The sequence below is a fragment of the Cornus florida genome, unplaced genomic scaffold (genome assembly GCF_030987335.1).
Source record: "Cornus florida cultivar Cherokee Brave unplaced genomic scaffold, ASM3098733v1 CherokeeBrave_3.0.0_Hap2_Chr09, whole genome shotgun sequence".
Lineage (NCBI taxonomy): Eukaryota > Viridiplantae > Streptophyta > Magnoliopsida > Cornales > Cornaceae > Cornus > Cornus florida.
The window spans coordinates 48381506-48398112 of record NW_026775579.1 but is presented as its reverse complement, the minus strand read 5'-3'; the positions used below and the strand labels follow the sequence as shown (position 1 = coordinate 48398112).

The 16607-nt window shown below is 36.2% G+C and overlaps 1 protein-coding gene across 1 annotated transcript in view; it reads right to left on the bottom strand.

The window, feature by feature from the left end:
• LOC132273846 (DEAD-box ATP-dependent RNA helicase FANCM) overlaps nucleotides 1–14302 on the bottom strand; it is a 31376-nt gene extending 17074 nt beyond the window's left edge. The window contains exons 1-10 of the mRNA XM_059774929.1: nucleotides 14048–14302; nucleotides 13682–13976; nucleotides 13078–13221; nucleotides 11161–11243; nucleotides 10931–11045; nucleotides 2582–2673; nucleotides 2412–2466; nucleotides 2203–2324; nucleotides 1933–2046; nucleotides 520–713 (exon numbers count right to left, since the gene is read on the bottom strand). Of these exons, the coding sequence (XP_059630912.1) occupies nucleotides 520–713; nucleotides 1933–2046; nucleotides 2203–2324; nucleotides 2412–2466; nucleotides 2582–2673; nucleotides 10931–11045; nucleotides 11161–11243; nucleotides 13078–13221; nucleotides 13682–13976; nucleotides 14048–14089 (1256 nt within the window). The 5' untranslated portion in view covers nucleotides 14090–14302. The remainder of the gene's footprint in view (nucleotides 1–519; nucleotides 714–1932; nucleotides 2047–2202; nucleotides 2325–2411; nucleotides 2467–2581; nucleotides 2674–10930; nucleotides 11046–11160; nucleotides 11244–13077; nucleotides 13222–13681; nucleotides 13977–14047) is intronic.
• Between the last annotated feature and the right edge of the window lie 2305 nt (nucleotides 14303–16607).

Below are 16607 nucleotides of genomic sequence, written 5' to 3'. Positions count from 1 at the left end.
TGATGCAGGTAAAGTCTCTTCCGCGAAAAAAAAAAATGTGGTTTTCAAACAATAGGCCTATGAGAATGATTTGTGAAAATCGTGTTCTTATGGTAGTAATAGTAGTAATGTGAACTCCAAAGATCAATTAGGAGATGTGCTTACCAAGGCATTGGAAAAGTTACATTTTTCGGAATTATGTAACATGTTGGGAATGATAAATATCTATGCTACAGCTTGAAGGGGAGGGTTGGGTATTACCATAATAAGTCAAAAGAGTTGGAGATATTTTCTAATATCCATCACTTAAATATATAATGCTCAGTGCTCTCACACCAAAGCTTACGCATTCTTTTTCCCCTATTATTATTCTTCTCCTGCAGAATTTCTCCATCAAATAACTTCAATAGGGAAGGCTGTCGAAAATAAAGAAAACAATCTATCCCTTTAATTTGAAATTGATCATCAAACACAACTTCCTGGAATTGAAATGTTTGGAAATCGAAATAGTGCTTTATTTAAGGCTGAACGAAGAAATACCCTTGTTTCAATTTTTCTTCAAGCATCTCGAATGCCGGCCTTATTCCATGGCTTGAAAGTAACTTCCGAATATGGTAAAGTGTAATAAGAACTCCAAAACATCCTTCTACTTCTCCATATTTCATGTGGGACAGGTCCAGTGGCGGTGCTTGACGGAATTTGTCCCTTGAATTAAGTAAATCACACGGACTTAACTGTCATGTATAAAAGACAAATTTTTAAAAAAAGAAACTAGGCATGTAACACAAGCAAATATGCTAATTTTCAGAAATGCATGGAAAAGCAAGCAAAATCATCAGGGACGGACCCAGCAGGGGACTAGGGGGGGCAGATGCCCCCCCTGAATTTTTAATATTTTCATTTTATACCCTAATGTTTTTAAAATTTATGAAAATGCCCCCCCTAAAATTACAATTCGCCCCCACTGGATTCTTTTTTTTTAGCATTTTATACTTCAAATTTTGATAATTTATGAAGATGCCCCACTATAATTATAATTTGCCCCACTAATTTTTTTTTTTTCATTTTATACTTAAATTTTTTTAAAATTTATGAAAAAAACCCTACTAAAATTACAAAAATAAACCCATTATATAATTTTGTACCCACAAATTAAAAATTCGCCCCTCCTCACCAAATTTTCTGGGTCCGTCACTGAAAATCATATACGTACAGCCACAAATGGCTGGATGAAGAAAAAGAAAATAAGCTGGAAAATCATTGGCACGTAAGGGATAAAATCTTGCAATACACACACACACAAAAACAAAAAAAAAAGTCCCAATCACAGTGTTAAACAAGCAACTATATTTGAAGAAGTTGTTTAAATATTTTTTAAAAATCCTGTAAGTTACCTTTCATTACAGAAAACAATTTTCATAATAGTGGCTGGCTTCTAGGATGTGTGATTATATACAGCAAGCAACCACTTCACAAATGATTGATAGTTTTGAATTGAAGCATATCAAATTTGAATGTCGCCTAGTCACCTTGCCTCTTTAAATTGGTTTTCCTATTCCAAACAATTGTTTACAGTATAAAAATAATGAGCACATTCTGAGGTTTCTTTCATCACTTGATGAAATATCAATGCAGGTTTAGAAGTATCCTAAACTGCACGACATTGATACAAGATCTGTGAAGCAATCTCATAGCAATATGGGAGCAGTGCTTAGAAGTCTGGTCAATTTGGTAAAATCTACCAAGACTATCATCGCTATTGACAAAGGGTGGACTCCTGTATATAAAACGTTCACAGCAACCTTTTCTTTCAAGAAATCAATTAACACAACAAAATTTTCCAACAATCACAGCATAAGTGCAATTCTAACGAATGAAAGCAAGTGAATGCAACTGTACCACTCCACATGTTAAAATAAATTTATAATAATTATAGTATAAAAGAAATCTTACAGTCTGGAAGTCTCTATTTTGGAGCACCCCGATTGCACAAAGCCTAGCAACAAATGGGCGTATTACTTCCGAAAGCAGATTATTTATTTCATCAGCATCTTGCCCCATAGCGACCTAGCAGCATTGCGATGATAATTTCAAACTAATGAGATAATATGAATGTGGAAAACTAAATTTCATCAGATCCCAAATAAATGGGAAAAGATTTTGTTGAGTTGAATTAAATTGAATTATACAACTACAAATCTCCGCATAGAAATTAGTAGATACCTCAATTAATTCAATCTTTTTGCCATGCACATATGGACTCACATCATGGTCACTTTCATTTCGATATTCAAGTGTCGATATTTGTAAGTTATCAATAACATGCTGTATCATCTGCTGCTTCGCTGAATAATCACATTTAAAAATAAGGATCTAAGATGTCAAATCTACAAAAATATTGTGAAAGCCTAGCAAGATGATGAATAACTTACATCCAGGAGTTGCAGTTAAAGCTAATATTCTGAGCTGCACAGGTACAGCCATCAACTACAAATTCAAAGCACCATTAATATCATAATCAGTAAAAGATATCCATAGAAAATGAGGGCAGGCAGACAATAAATATGCTCATGGATGACTAGAAGGGAATGAAATGACAAACCTCACGAACTGCTACACAGTAGGAATAATTTCCCGATGCTCGGTGAGCCTCATCAATCACCAAGCACACTAGTTGTTTCACCAAACATGTACCTACAAATTTATTTTTAAAAAAATCATGCAATTATATTTCGCTTAAAAATGTTAATTACTCTGTTTTTGGTTAATTTTTAATTAACCTCAAATCCTGCAGCCTTTCAAAATCCTACAGCCGCAGACTTATTTTCAATTCAAAACTGATTTGATTAGTAGCAAACATGTCTCAAGAAATTTTATGTTTTATAACATATTTAAATCTTGTTTTCAAAAATAAATGGTTTGGCACTGTTCAAGATGATATTATATATATATATATATATATATTTTGTTGGGGGGGAGGGGGGGGGGGGGGATTACACTGACACCCCTTCAGGTTGGGTCAAATCTCACATAGATGAACATTTTGGTTTTAACTTTCAATTACATCCCAAATTATTTTTTGAGCTCTGACACATGCAAATTGACCTATTTACCCTTAATTTTTTAAAACAATTTAATAAAAAATATCTATAATCTTAAATGCCAAAAATGCCCCAATTTATTATTCTAACAAAACCCACACACCAAATAACTCTGTCTCTCTTTCTCTTTTCTCTCTATCTATTTACACAAACATATATATATCACTTGTAATCACAGTTCGAGCAATTGGAATGAAGTCACCGGAACAGATAGTGTTAGCATATATGATACCACGATTTATGGTATGACTTACCATAATAGCAGAGATTTGACTATGCATATAATAGCATATATGATACCACGATTTATGATATGACTTACCATAATAGCAGAGATTTGACTATGCTATAGAATATGCCATAGAATATGCTTTAGAATAAGTTGTGATTTGATTTTGATTTGATTTAGTTTCCTCTTTTGTAATATGAGCATGTGCTCATTTTATCTATAAATACTAGAGCTGTGAATGAGTAATTCATATCATTCAAGCCTTTATGCAATTCTCTCGTTTCTTTTCTTTTTATATATTTCTACTTGGTATCAGAGCCAACACCTTTCCACACCTTTCAGCAGCCTTGTTACTTGTGCGACAGCTACCTTAGGCTGTTTGTGACATCGTATGACGTTGCCTACACGTGTTTTTCTGTTTTGCTGTTTTGTGATCGAAAACAGGTATTTTTAAGTTTTAGAATTTCTTTTTCACTCTTCTAGGGTTGGGTAAATTGGGATAGTTGGTTTCCAACACCTAGAAGAGCTTGGGTAAAAAATAATTAGTCTACAAAGAGATTCCGAATATTAAGAAGGAGGCTGTCTGGCTATATGTAAGCGGGCAGCGCTCCTTAAAAAGGTATGTATTTGGATTTTTCGGGAATGGTCTGAGGAGACCCTTTGATTTATTAACAGAATTTGTGGTGTTTTTGGAGTTTTTTTATTGTCGTACGACAGATTATGGCAGATTCAGGGTCCTCGACAATTAATTCTCCTGGCTCACGTTTTGTGGGTGGTGGTGCCATTTTTCCCACCAACTCATTAGAAAATCCAGGACTTCAAATCACCACAGTGAAGTTGGATGGTTCCAACTATTTGATTTGGGCACAATCTACCAAGATGTTCATTGGTGGCAAAGGCAAGATTGGTTATATTACTGGTTCTGAGAAAGAGCCAGCTGAGTCAGAGAAGGCATATCCACAGTGGTTTGCAGATAATGCTATGGTTATGTCTTGCCTAGTCAATTCGATGCAACCAAACATAGCTGTTAGCTATACGTTTATCAAGACTGCTAAGCAGATTTGTGATTCAGTTCAACGCACTTATTCTCAGAGGCAGAATAATGCACGAATTTTCCAACTGGGGCGAGATATCACCAGGATTTCTCAAGGTGACTTGACAGTTTCAGGTTACATCGCCAAGCTTCGTGCTTTTTAGGAGGAGATGTCATATTATGATTCCTTCCACTCTTAGAAGGATCCAGATGATGCAGTTTTATATGCAGGAATTGTGGAGAAGAATCGAGTGTTTCAGTTTCTTGCCGAGTTGAACGACGAGTTTGAGTATGCTCGTGTTCATTTATTGGGCTTATCTTCATTCCCTACTCTTGAGGATGCGTACTCCTATGTGTTATCAAATGAGAGCCGCCGGACTCATCCATTAGGTGTTGCTTCTGTTGATCATTCTACTATGGCAGTTCGGGTTCCCGACCTTTCAGGAACTTCACCATCCCAGTCAGTTCAGAGCACTACCATCGGTCCTCCTCTGGGACGACAACGTGGACGGTGTGACCATTGCAGAAAAATTGGTCACATCAAATCTCATTGTTATGCTCTACATGGACGTCCACCGCAACAAAAACAACAGCCTCGATCCTCTGCACATTCTGTTACACAACCAGTCTCGTTGTCAACTCCTGACAACCCTGCCTCTACATCTTCTGCCACAGTTATCTTGACTCAAGCTGATTTGGACAAGTTCAAGCAATTCTTCAACCAAATGGAGGCATCATCTCAGCCAACCTCCACTTATGCCCACTCAGGTACTATTGCGTCTGCACATAGCGTATCTACATCTTCAACACCATGGATCATTGATTCTGGTGCTTCAGACAATATGACTGGTATGTCCTCACTCTTCCAATCTTATAGTATCTGCTCTGGCCAACGCATGGTCCGCCTTGCGGATGGCTCTCCATCTTTCATTGCTGGGAAGGGTCACATATCAGTTACTCCTTCATTAACTTTGTCAAATACACTTCATGTTCCAAAGTTGACTACAAATCTTATTTCTGTTAGTAGCGTTACCAAACAATTAAATTGTAGTGTAACGTTCTTTCCCTCTCATTGTATTTTTCAGGATCTGGTGTCGAAACGGACGATTGGCAGTGGGCGTGAAGTGGACGGTTTATACCTGTTGGATGCTCCTTTGTCACCTCAAGCACATTCAGCTTCTTTTTCTAATATTGTTTCATCTAATAAAGCCCAGCTTATGCGTTGGCACATGCATTTAGGACATATTTCTTTTGGTTATTTGAAACATTTATTTCCTTCCTTATTTTGTAACGTGGCAATGTCAGATTTATTCTGTGAAACATGTCATATGGCTAAACATGTTCGTTCCAATTATCCTGCTAATAGTAATAAATCTGCTTTCACACCTTTTGATCTTGTTCATTCAGATGTGTGGGGTCCTTGCCCAGTTACTTCTAGTCTTGGATTTCAATATTTCGTGTTGTTCATTGATGATCATAGTCGTGTTACTTAGGTTTATCTTATGAAAACCAAAAATGAGGTATGCACCATTTTTAAAAATTTTATGACAATGGTTCAGACTCAATATGGTCGTACCATTAAAAAATTCCGATCTGACCAGGGTACAGAGTACACTTATGGGGAGGTACAATGGTTATGTACAGAATTTGGGATTGAGCATCAGATGGCTAATGTTAAAACTCCTCAACAGAACGGTCGTTCTGAGAGAAAGAATCGCCACATCCTTGACTTAGCCAGAGCAATCTGCATTGGCATAAATGTTCCCCAGTCATTTTGGGGAGATGCAATTCTTACCGCTGTTTACATCATTAATAAGACTCCTTCTAAGATTCTTAACTTTGCAGCCCCACTCTCAATCTTACATCCCAATTCCTCTCTTTTTTTTATTCCTCCACGAGTCTTCGGGTGTGTGCGATTTGTTCAGCAGTTAGGGCAAACTCGTACAAAGCTTGACCCCAAGGCTTTGAAGTGTGTGTTTTTGGGCTATTCTCATTCTCAAAAAGGTTATAGGTGTTACCATCCTCCCAGTCGTCAGCGGTTTATATCCATGGATGTTTCTTTCTTTGAGCATACACCATACTATAGTGGTTCTGTTGGTTCTCAGAGTGAATGGTTCCCATTGAATATAATGGATGATCACCTTCTTCCATCTTCAACCCCTCTACCATTACCTGTTTCTTCTTCTATGATTCCTCCTCGTGATACCCCTCCAGCAGGGGGAATTGTTCCTTTTTCATAGGTTTATAGTCGGAGACAACAGGTACAAGCTTTTACTCCCACGATCGACTACCCTGTTCCTTCGGCACCAGCTCCACCTTCTCAAGCTATTGTTTCGCTTGATGATCGCCCCATTGCTCTTCGAAAGGGTAAACGTTCTTGTACTTACCCTATTTCTAATTTTGTTTCTGATTATGCTCTATCACCCTCCTATCGGAGTTTTCTTATTTCTGTTGCCTCGGTTCCTGTTCCTTCTAGTGTTGCAGATGCACTAGCACAACCTCAATGGCGTGATGCTATGACAGAAGAACTACAAGCACTTGAGAAAAATCAGACTTGGGACATGGTTCCGCTTCCTATTGGACGAAAGGCTGTGGGTTGTCGTTGGGTGTTTACAGTTAAGCATAATCCAGATGGGTCAGTTGCTCGTTACAAGGCCCGATTGGTTGCCAAGGGTTATGCTCAGACTTGTGGCATAGATTATCAGGAGACTTTTGCCCCTGTTGCCAAGATGAATACCATCCGTGTATTATTTTCCGTTGCTGCAATTCGATCTTAGACTTTATTTCAGTTAGATGTCAAGAATGCCTTTCTTAATGGCGATTTGCAGGAGGAGGTGTACATGGTTCCTCCTCCGGGCTTTCGTTCTCCTCCTCACTCTGGTATGGTATGTCGTCTTCGTCGTTCTCTGTATGGCCTGAAGCAGTCTCCTCGAGCTTGGTCTGATCACTTTGGCACTGCTATGCTCAAGTTTGGTTTCCATCAAAGTGCAGCTGATCATACCTTGTTTTTACGTCATTCAGGCGGTAAGACAATTGCTCTCAATGTGTATGTTGATGATATTATTCTTACTGGCGATGATACTACCGGAACTAATGAGGGTAAAAGCTATCTTGGTCGTCAGTTTGAGATTAAGGATCTTGGTCCCCTACGGTACTTCTTGGGCATTGAGGTGGCTCGCTCCAAGACTAGCATTTTCATCTCTCAACGCAAGTATGTTCTTGACTTGCTTTCTGCTTCTGGTCAACTTGGCGCTCGTCTTGCTGATACTCCGATTGAGCAGAATCATCGGTTGGCTGATTGTGAGGGGGAGTTGTCAAATATTGGTCAGTATCAACGACTTGTGGGGAAGCTCATCTATTTATCCATAACTCGACCTAACATTGCTTATGCCGTGAGTGTCGTGAGTCAATTCATGCACTCTCCTCGTGCCCCACACCTTGATGCAGCTATTCGGATCCTTTGCTACTTAAAAGGGTGTCCAGGCCGTGGTATTTTGTTTGCCAATCATGGTCACTTATGTGTTGAGGCTTGGACAAATGCTGATTATGCAGGATCAATTTCAGATAGGAGGTCTACTTTAGGTTATTGTACCACTATTGGTGGTAACTTGGTTACTTGGCGCAGTAAGAAGTAGGATGTTGTCTCTCGATCTAGTGCAGAGGCAGAGTATAGGGCTATGGCTCTTGGGGTAAGTGAGTTGCTTTGGCTGAAAAACTTGGTGACAGACTTATGCCTTCCAGTGTCGCTTCCATTCTCCCTCTACTGTGACAACAAGTCTGCCATTAGCATAGCAGCAAATCCCGTTAAGCATGACAGGACTAAGCATATAGAGGTGGACTGTCACTTCATTCGAGAGAAGATCATCTCTGGTCAAATTTGCACTCCATTTGTCATAAGCTCTTAGCAGCTTGCAGACATTCTTACAAAGGGCGTCAGTAAGATTGTGTTTGAGAATGCATTGTCCAAGTTGGGCATTTCAGACATCCACGCACCAACTTGAGGGAGAGTGTTAGCATATATGATACCACGATTTATGGTATAACTTACCATAATAGCAGAGATTTAACCATGCATATAATAGCATATATGATACCACGATTTATGGTATGACTTACCATAATAGCAGAGATTTGACTATGCTATAGAATATGCCATAGAATATGCTTTAGAATAAGTTGTGATTTAATTTTGATTTGATTTAGTTTCCTTTCTTGTAATATGAGCATGTGCTCATTTTATCTATAAATACTAAAGTTGTGAATAAGTATTCATATCATTCAAGCATTTACGCAATTCTCTCCTTCCTCTTCTTTTTATATATTTCTACTGATAGGATGACCAGAATTGAAATGGATTTTTGGCAAGTGATACCACGCCGTAGAGCTTGAACTTGCAGCCATAGTTGACACCTTCTCACACTTCCCTCCGCTTCCAATGTTCGACATGGATCCTGTTTTGGGCTCAGAGCGTTGAGGGAAGGTGATGAGAAACGGTGGAAGATGGAGAGGAATGACGAGCTACGAACAACCTTATGGCCAATGCAACTGTGTAGAGCAATTGATTGTACTTGCAGTGAGCTCCACAGCTGACTTTATCAAACGCTTTCTCTAGAAGGACACAGACGTCGTCTTCTTGGTCACTCGACTTGGAAACAGCACAACCCATCTCTGTTTCTCAGCCAAACCTGGATTTGGGTTACTGGGTTTTCGCTAAAAATGGGAAATTTTGAATCGAATTGAAGAAAACAGCACAACCCATCTATAAAGCATAGAATAACAAAAATATAGAATTTTTTCACTCGTATTGGTGAAAAAAAAAAAAAATTTAAATCCACATTCTACAGTATCATGACTCTCATCAATCATCACATAAAAAAAATATATTTAGAAATAGTGACCTGTTTTTTATGCAATTTAAAGACCATTTTTAGTATTAAAACATCAAACATAAACAAATTTTATAAGAAAAAAGCACACCTGGAGAATTCAAAGGGCTAAATCGGGCAAAAATTTAAAAATAAATAAGGAAGAAGCAATCTTTATCTCTTTGTGATTACAATCTTGGTGTTGTGGTTAAGCAGATATATATATATATATATATAGAGAGAGAGAGAGAGAGAGAGAAGGAGAAGAATGAAAACAGACCAATCTTAATGGAAGTAACAAAAAGTCCACAGGCCTTAAGAATGAGGCCACTACTACTTGCAGTGACTCCTTTGCCAAGACCGCTAACTACACCTCCTGTAACCAAAACGTACTTCATATTTTCCCTTTCCTTTCCTCTTTCTCTTCCAACAAGAAGACCCTTTTTGTCCCCTGTTCATCTTTTTTTTTTTTTTTTTCCAAATCTGTTGCCCTAACTAATATTATAACCTGCTTGAAATATTTGTTGTAGGTGGTGATGGGTGGTGGTCGGTTCTAGTGGTTTGTTGAGAATGACTATGATGGGTGCATGCACACAATATTTTCGGGTATTTTTATCATAAAAAAATTGAAACACCATTTTTGTAAGTCAAAGGGTAGCATAGTCATTTTGCATGTAAAAAGTACTCTGACACCTCTGAAAAGTGACATTTGGGGTGTAAGTGAAATATGAATCAACTCTTCAAAATGCGAGTGCAAGTTAAAATCAAAATGCTCATCTATGTGAGATTTGACCTAACTTGAAGGGGTGTCAGTCTAATTTACCCTTTCTTTTTTGCACAAACTGTTCAGGTTTGATAATGGGTTTAGAGATTGCAACATTCTTCCTTAATACAGATTTAAGACTACACAAACAAATTAAACTGGATTCGAAAATAGATATACTTCCTCCGTATTGCTTAATGAATTTATAGACACGTGTGTTTTCTTTCGAGTCCAATGGAGTATCAATCTAACAAATGTATGGCCATGGATACAGTTCAATGGCAAGATGGAACTCAGGTAGCAGAAGCCAAGTAGTTGATTTAAACCCTTCTTTAGCTAAAGTCAGTGTTATAACAGCTTTAAATAATGAATAAATTTCATTATTCAATAGATTATAACAATCCCCACCCGCTGAAGCGAAGGGAACAAAGACAAAGAAGTAAGAGGGAGGTGGGGAGATGTTCCAGTCATATTAAAATGTCTAATGGAACTTTCATATTTGTCACTGAGTACATTATTCTGAGTTCCACATCCACTGACAATTTTTTTACTAAGAACTTCACTTCAAACAGAATGTTTTCCAAAAGTTAGAATTGTGATTTGTATCTCTATCTCTATCCACATTGTCAAAGCATTAGCTGATACTCGGACAATTTCAATTTTCAACTAATCTTCTCTCTGAAACTGTGAGATACTCCTATAAAGCCTCAATAAAAAAATCCTTTCAGTAGTTCCCAAGCTTAAATAATAAAATGAGTATCATGCTTACTATAAAAAATAAAAAATAAAAAAATGAGTATCAGCCAGAACTAAAACTAAAGTCTTGACACGCACACCAACCAATGTGCCCAAATTTCAGACATGCCTCTACAGCATTTTAAAGTTACAAGATAACATAGCTATTCATAACTTACTCAATCTTCATCCAAAATATATTGAAACAAGAGTTTAGAGTCTCACCAGATTGAATATCCTTCTCCAACACCTGTGGAGTAACAAAGAAAACTCGTTTAGCTTTCCAAAAGTACGCTCTTCTCACTGGACTTGTTTGACCTGTCAAATCAATTGCCCATTCCTGCAATCAGTTTAATATGAATCTTCTTATGTAAATGATTCTGATAACGCCAATGTCCAACTGAAACAATAATTTAAACAAAGAACGTCACAGGAGAATGAAAATGTTGTCCTACTTGTGGTATTCCCACAATGTTATGGCACGCTTCTATTTGTTGCATTACGAGCGGTCGAGAAGGAGCGGCAAAAACAATTTTCCCTGCCATCAGAACACCAGCATGGATGTCAGTATTACATCACTCAAGCTCCCAAACTACTAGCAATGCATAAATCAACATAACCAATGCATATTATGCTTCATGCCTAATTAATTGAATATTAAAATCATTTACACACTTCTGAAGCCAAATGAAATAAACATATAAACAAACACTAAATTATCAGATAACAGAAATCAATAATGATTCAAATTTCTTGCATTTAATTGATATTCAGTACTTTATCAAGGATTCTGAAGTTATAGTAATTCAAATATATATATATATATATATATATATATATATTAACAGCATAAGCATTTAATTGTAGGTTATCAAAATTCAACTTTAGTTTCAATGCCAGTCTCAGAAGGTTGTACCACTGATCTAGTCTAGAGTTTTACTTTTTATGCAAGCCCAGGACCATCTTCACTGGTCAATTGCAATCAGTAATCACCTTTCTGGCCTTCGCATTGCATTGATAAGTAAAATCGTGAAATAAAAACTCGTAGGAAGCTGCTCAAAGGCAACTTTTTGAACATCAAGAATGAGCACAAGATCAGCTCTTGGGACAACAAACCACGGATGTGCATGTAAGAACAAATTTTCCTCTTATTTAATCCGTCTATGAATGGACCAAATATCCAGAAAAAGGTTTTGTTAGTCACTGTATTGATGCCTTAAGGATTAGTAAATTGTGCATAAAAGAATCTGACACCAAAACAATTATGCAGCACCTTTCCCGACTTCCTAGGGGACTCTCCAGCAATATGTTAGAGCCATTGGAAGTAGAAGGAATTCAAGGATTTTAAAATTGCAAATAAGATTTTGCAAAGGCAAAAACAAATAGCATCTTGCCTCTTGCCTTCCAAAAACTTGAAGGAGCTCGAGATACAAAAGTTTGTTATTTCTAAAGGGGAAATGATTGTAATTAAACTCCTTTTGGCCGCATCAAAATACTATCGCTATTTTAGAGGACAGTTTCACCTTCTTTGACATTTCCTAACACTTTTAATACATGAATGTAAGAAAACAAGAAAATTTATGGATGCACATATCTAATGTGATACATTCAACAATAAACCAATCCTATCATAGTGCAGAACTCAATGCATTCATTCATTGACCACTATCCCACACATTCTAAAACTTCTGTCAGCACATATAGAAATGATTTTCTTTAGGAAGACGCTAGTGCAACTCTGTGATAGTTGAAATATACTAAGTTGTATGCCAGTTTGTTAAAAGTTGTTTGGCACCAGATTGTGGTGTTATAACATAGCAATGTTCCGCATGATTTATTTATCAAATATATTTGTTCACGGCCATCTACTCTAAAAGCTTAAGCTGTTAAGCCCAAAGCGCCACTGAATGTCCATATTTGATTGTATCGTCTAACACACGTCCCCACACGTGTGGCCTTCTTTTGAACCAAAACGTGTTTCAATTTTAATTATCAGAGTACCAGTGAGGTTTGAACTCAAGACCCTGCTTGTTGTTATACCATGTTAACGACCATCTACACTAAAAGATTAGGCAGTTAGAGATGGAGTGACTTTAATATTTAAATCGTCTAACAACATCAAACACATAAATCTTTGTACATGACAATGCAATGCAAAGATAAATGTAATTACAGCCACAAAGCAATTGAAAATACTTTACCAGCTATCTCTGGGTTATGTAACAAGTGGTTGATTGCACACCCGCATAGAATGCCAAAGAACAAATTGAAAATATGTATATATATTGTGTTATTTAGAGGGTCAAATAGATAACTCTCATTTAGTAGGGTGCATAGAAAGCAATGGGAAATGTGATAAGACATTCCATCACCTTCTGGAAACCATCTAAAGTAATTATACATTACAACGGCAGCAATAAGAGTTTTCCCAAGTCCTGTTGGCAATGCCACCAATGTATTCGAAAACAGAGCCGTCTTGGTTATTGATAACTGATAGTCCCGAAGAGGAATATTCACTGCAGGCAAAAAAATAAAAGGGAAAGATTAAATACAAGCTTTCTGTAGCAGACCACAAAAAATAGATTCTTCATCCATAATCATTACCATACCAATGCAATTATTGCCATGGAATAAACTAAGGCGCACCATGTACGCCTAGACAGATAGATAAATTTATTGAAAACCCAAATATGCACATAAAAAATAAAATTTTAAAAATAAAAATAAACACACACATGTAGGTAATGATAAAAAAAATGTGAGTGTTAAAATGCTGGTGTGACAAATACTTTATAAAGAGAGCAATATATCTATTGCCCCCACCAAGAACAAATTCAAAGAAACAAAATTTGAATCAATTCAATAAAACCCATCTTCACAGAATAAGTACAAAACCAAAACCCAATTTGATACAACAACAACAACAACCAAAAAAAGAATGAACATTAAATTTGTAAGTAGTATTGTGTGTACAACCTGGATATATCCATGTTTTGGCCGCCTCGGCATCAATGTTGATGCAGCTGACTATTTCATCACTCTCAATCCTCTCTTGGTCTCTGTCCCTCACATCCCACTTCTCAACTCGGGGTTTTGGGACCGCTTTGCCGATTAAATGATCGAGAGTGGACTGCCGAGAAGACCCATGTTTCTTCTGGGTCTTGTTCTTTGTAAACACTTGATGTGGATGTTCAATTGGGAGTGAAGTGGAGGGTTTGGTCTTCTCGCAAGCGACATCGATCTCTCTAACAGCTGCTTCCCAGTCGAATTCCTAGAGAGAGAGAGAATAAGTCAGTTAAAGAGATTAGAGAAAGAGAGTGTAGAGAGACGAAGTGAACTCACATCGTCGTCGACAACCATTTCAGGAGCAATATCTGAGGCCATCGAATGATGAAATGGAACTGAATCCAAACAATTGTCCGTTGGCCTTCAAAGATGCCAACACAAAGAAAAAGGCCCCAGTACATACAGAGAGAGAGAGAGGGGTTGGGGGGGAGAGGGCGGCAAACTTCAAAAGCCCTTTCTGCACAAAACGGCACCTGTGCTCTTGCTCCCTTGTTTTTATTTTCCTTTTTTCTTTTTTCTTTCCTTTGTCCTATAAAATTTTTATTTTGATTAATTTGAGTATAATTTTTTTCTTAAATTGACATTATGTCATTTACCATGTTGAATAATTATACCATTCAGTGAAGTTTATGGTTTAGTGATATTTTCTCTTTTCAAAATAAAAATTAAGACAAAAAAAAATTAAAAATAAATAAAATAAAGAATCTTTAAGTATGGTATTTACTTTAAAATGTAAAAATCACAAATATTAGATTAAGAATGCAATATGCTTTTGTTTATGAAAAATGAAAAACACTCTTAATTCTGAAGATATGGATTAGGTGTTACATGAGTGAGGTGTATCTCTTATATGATGTGAGGATAACCTTATGGGTGATGGTTTTCAGTTCCAGGCCTATGTTATCTGGTCGGAATCCTTCTAATTGAGAGGATGTATCATTGCTCTTTGTTTATTGTACTTAAATATATATTTCTATTTATTTATTTATTTATTAAATATTTGACTCATAAAATTCATGTGGCTAGCCTATTTTTTTTTTTTTTCCTAGATGGGTAGTAACCCCACACACATCCACTTGGGCTCGAACTCTGGACCAAACCTTTTGAAAGTTAGTGTCGAGTATCACTGGGCCACTTAGTTCTTTGGCCATCATCTTGCCAACTTTATTCATAATGGGAGTAAGACCAGATGATGATGTCCATGACATATTATTTATGGTATAAAGTTTTTTTTATTTTATACTTAGTTATATTATTATTCACTAACTTAATTAAAATATTATTAGCATGCCCTTTTTAATAAGAATTACAACTTAAAATTAAAAAATAAAAAATTAAAAAATAGATTTTAGTGATCAAAACCTAAATAAAATTAGTGTAAAGTAAAGTAACCACAAAGTCAAGAAAATATGAATAATTTATTATATTATAAACTTAAATTTTGCGTTAGGTATTCAGGAATTGAATGGTATTCTCATTCTACTGTTTGGTTGCATATATGAAATGTGTATGAATGAAATGATAACTATTATAGCGTTTTGTTGAACCAGTTTAAAATTTAGAATATAATGAATTTCAAATTGAATTATCCAAAATACCTCTCTCAGTGACAAATAAATTAAATTAACAAAATAGCATTCTTCTATAAAAAAATAAAATAAAAAATAAATGGCTGCAGCGGTGGACGGCGGTGACGTTGGTGGCGGAGGTGGAAGGCAGTTGTGGTGTATGTGATGGTGGTGCAAGTGGAAGGTAACAGTGGTGTAGGTGGCGGAGTTAGAGGGTGGCAGCGAAGTGCAGCATAATTATATATAAGTGCTCATACTATGAGGAAGAAAATTGAACATTCTATTCCATGAGAATAATCGTTGGTTTCCAACTAAGTAATACTAAATGGGGTGACTTTTGTCACAGTCATCTAAATGAGGTGATCCAGAACCAAATATGTTAGCGTGTTTTCTATGGCCGAACTGATCGACGATAAGTTAAAAATTACTTGCACCATCACGAGTAATTTTTCTTATCAGTTACTAATGCAAGTTGACTCTTAATCCTAATAACTATACCGACTGGGGTTGTATTAATTATTTATTTAATATACTTTAAGTGACCTTCGGGTCGGACAACTTAAGTATTTTGGGTAAATAATTAATATATTCATTGCAGAATGTATTTTATCAAAATGAAAATTATTTTGGCTAGGTTTATTTGATTGCAGAAAAATTATATTTAATATTGATTTAATAAGTATATGTAATCAAATGGATAAACCTAGGTGACCAAATATGAATTAATTCGTATATTGGATTGATGGTAATATTTATCTAAATAACTATTTATCGTGGAGGGGTCGATTTATGGTATTAAATAATTGTTAGGGCTAGTTTGTAATTAACAATAATTATTTGTATCCTTGAGTACAGCTATTCCCTTTTAGTGGAACAAGAAATAATTAATAGGAGGTATTCTAATAGACTAAGGACTTAGTAAGCCACTAAAATATTCTATTTAAGTCTGGGATATGGATAAGTCTATCAGATCTCACTCCTAGTGGTAGATCTGAAGGTGAATTTGTGTAGGAAAATGAATATGTAATTATTAGGGACTCTACCACTATATAAGGGGAAGTGATGGCATATTTCCATACGCTCGTAATTATATTATAGAAATATAAATATATTAGATCCATTATTCAAACTTAGAGGATTAATTAATTGAAAGAGATATATATATATATATATATACACACACATTATATATCAGATTCTCTACACCAAATTCAGAAGGGGATATGAAGCTCACAGTTCTCACCGCTTGAGGAATTTCAAACAGAAAA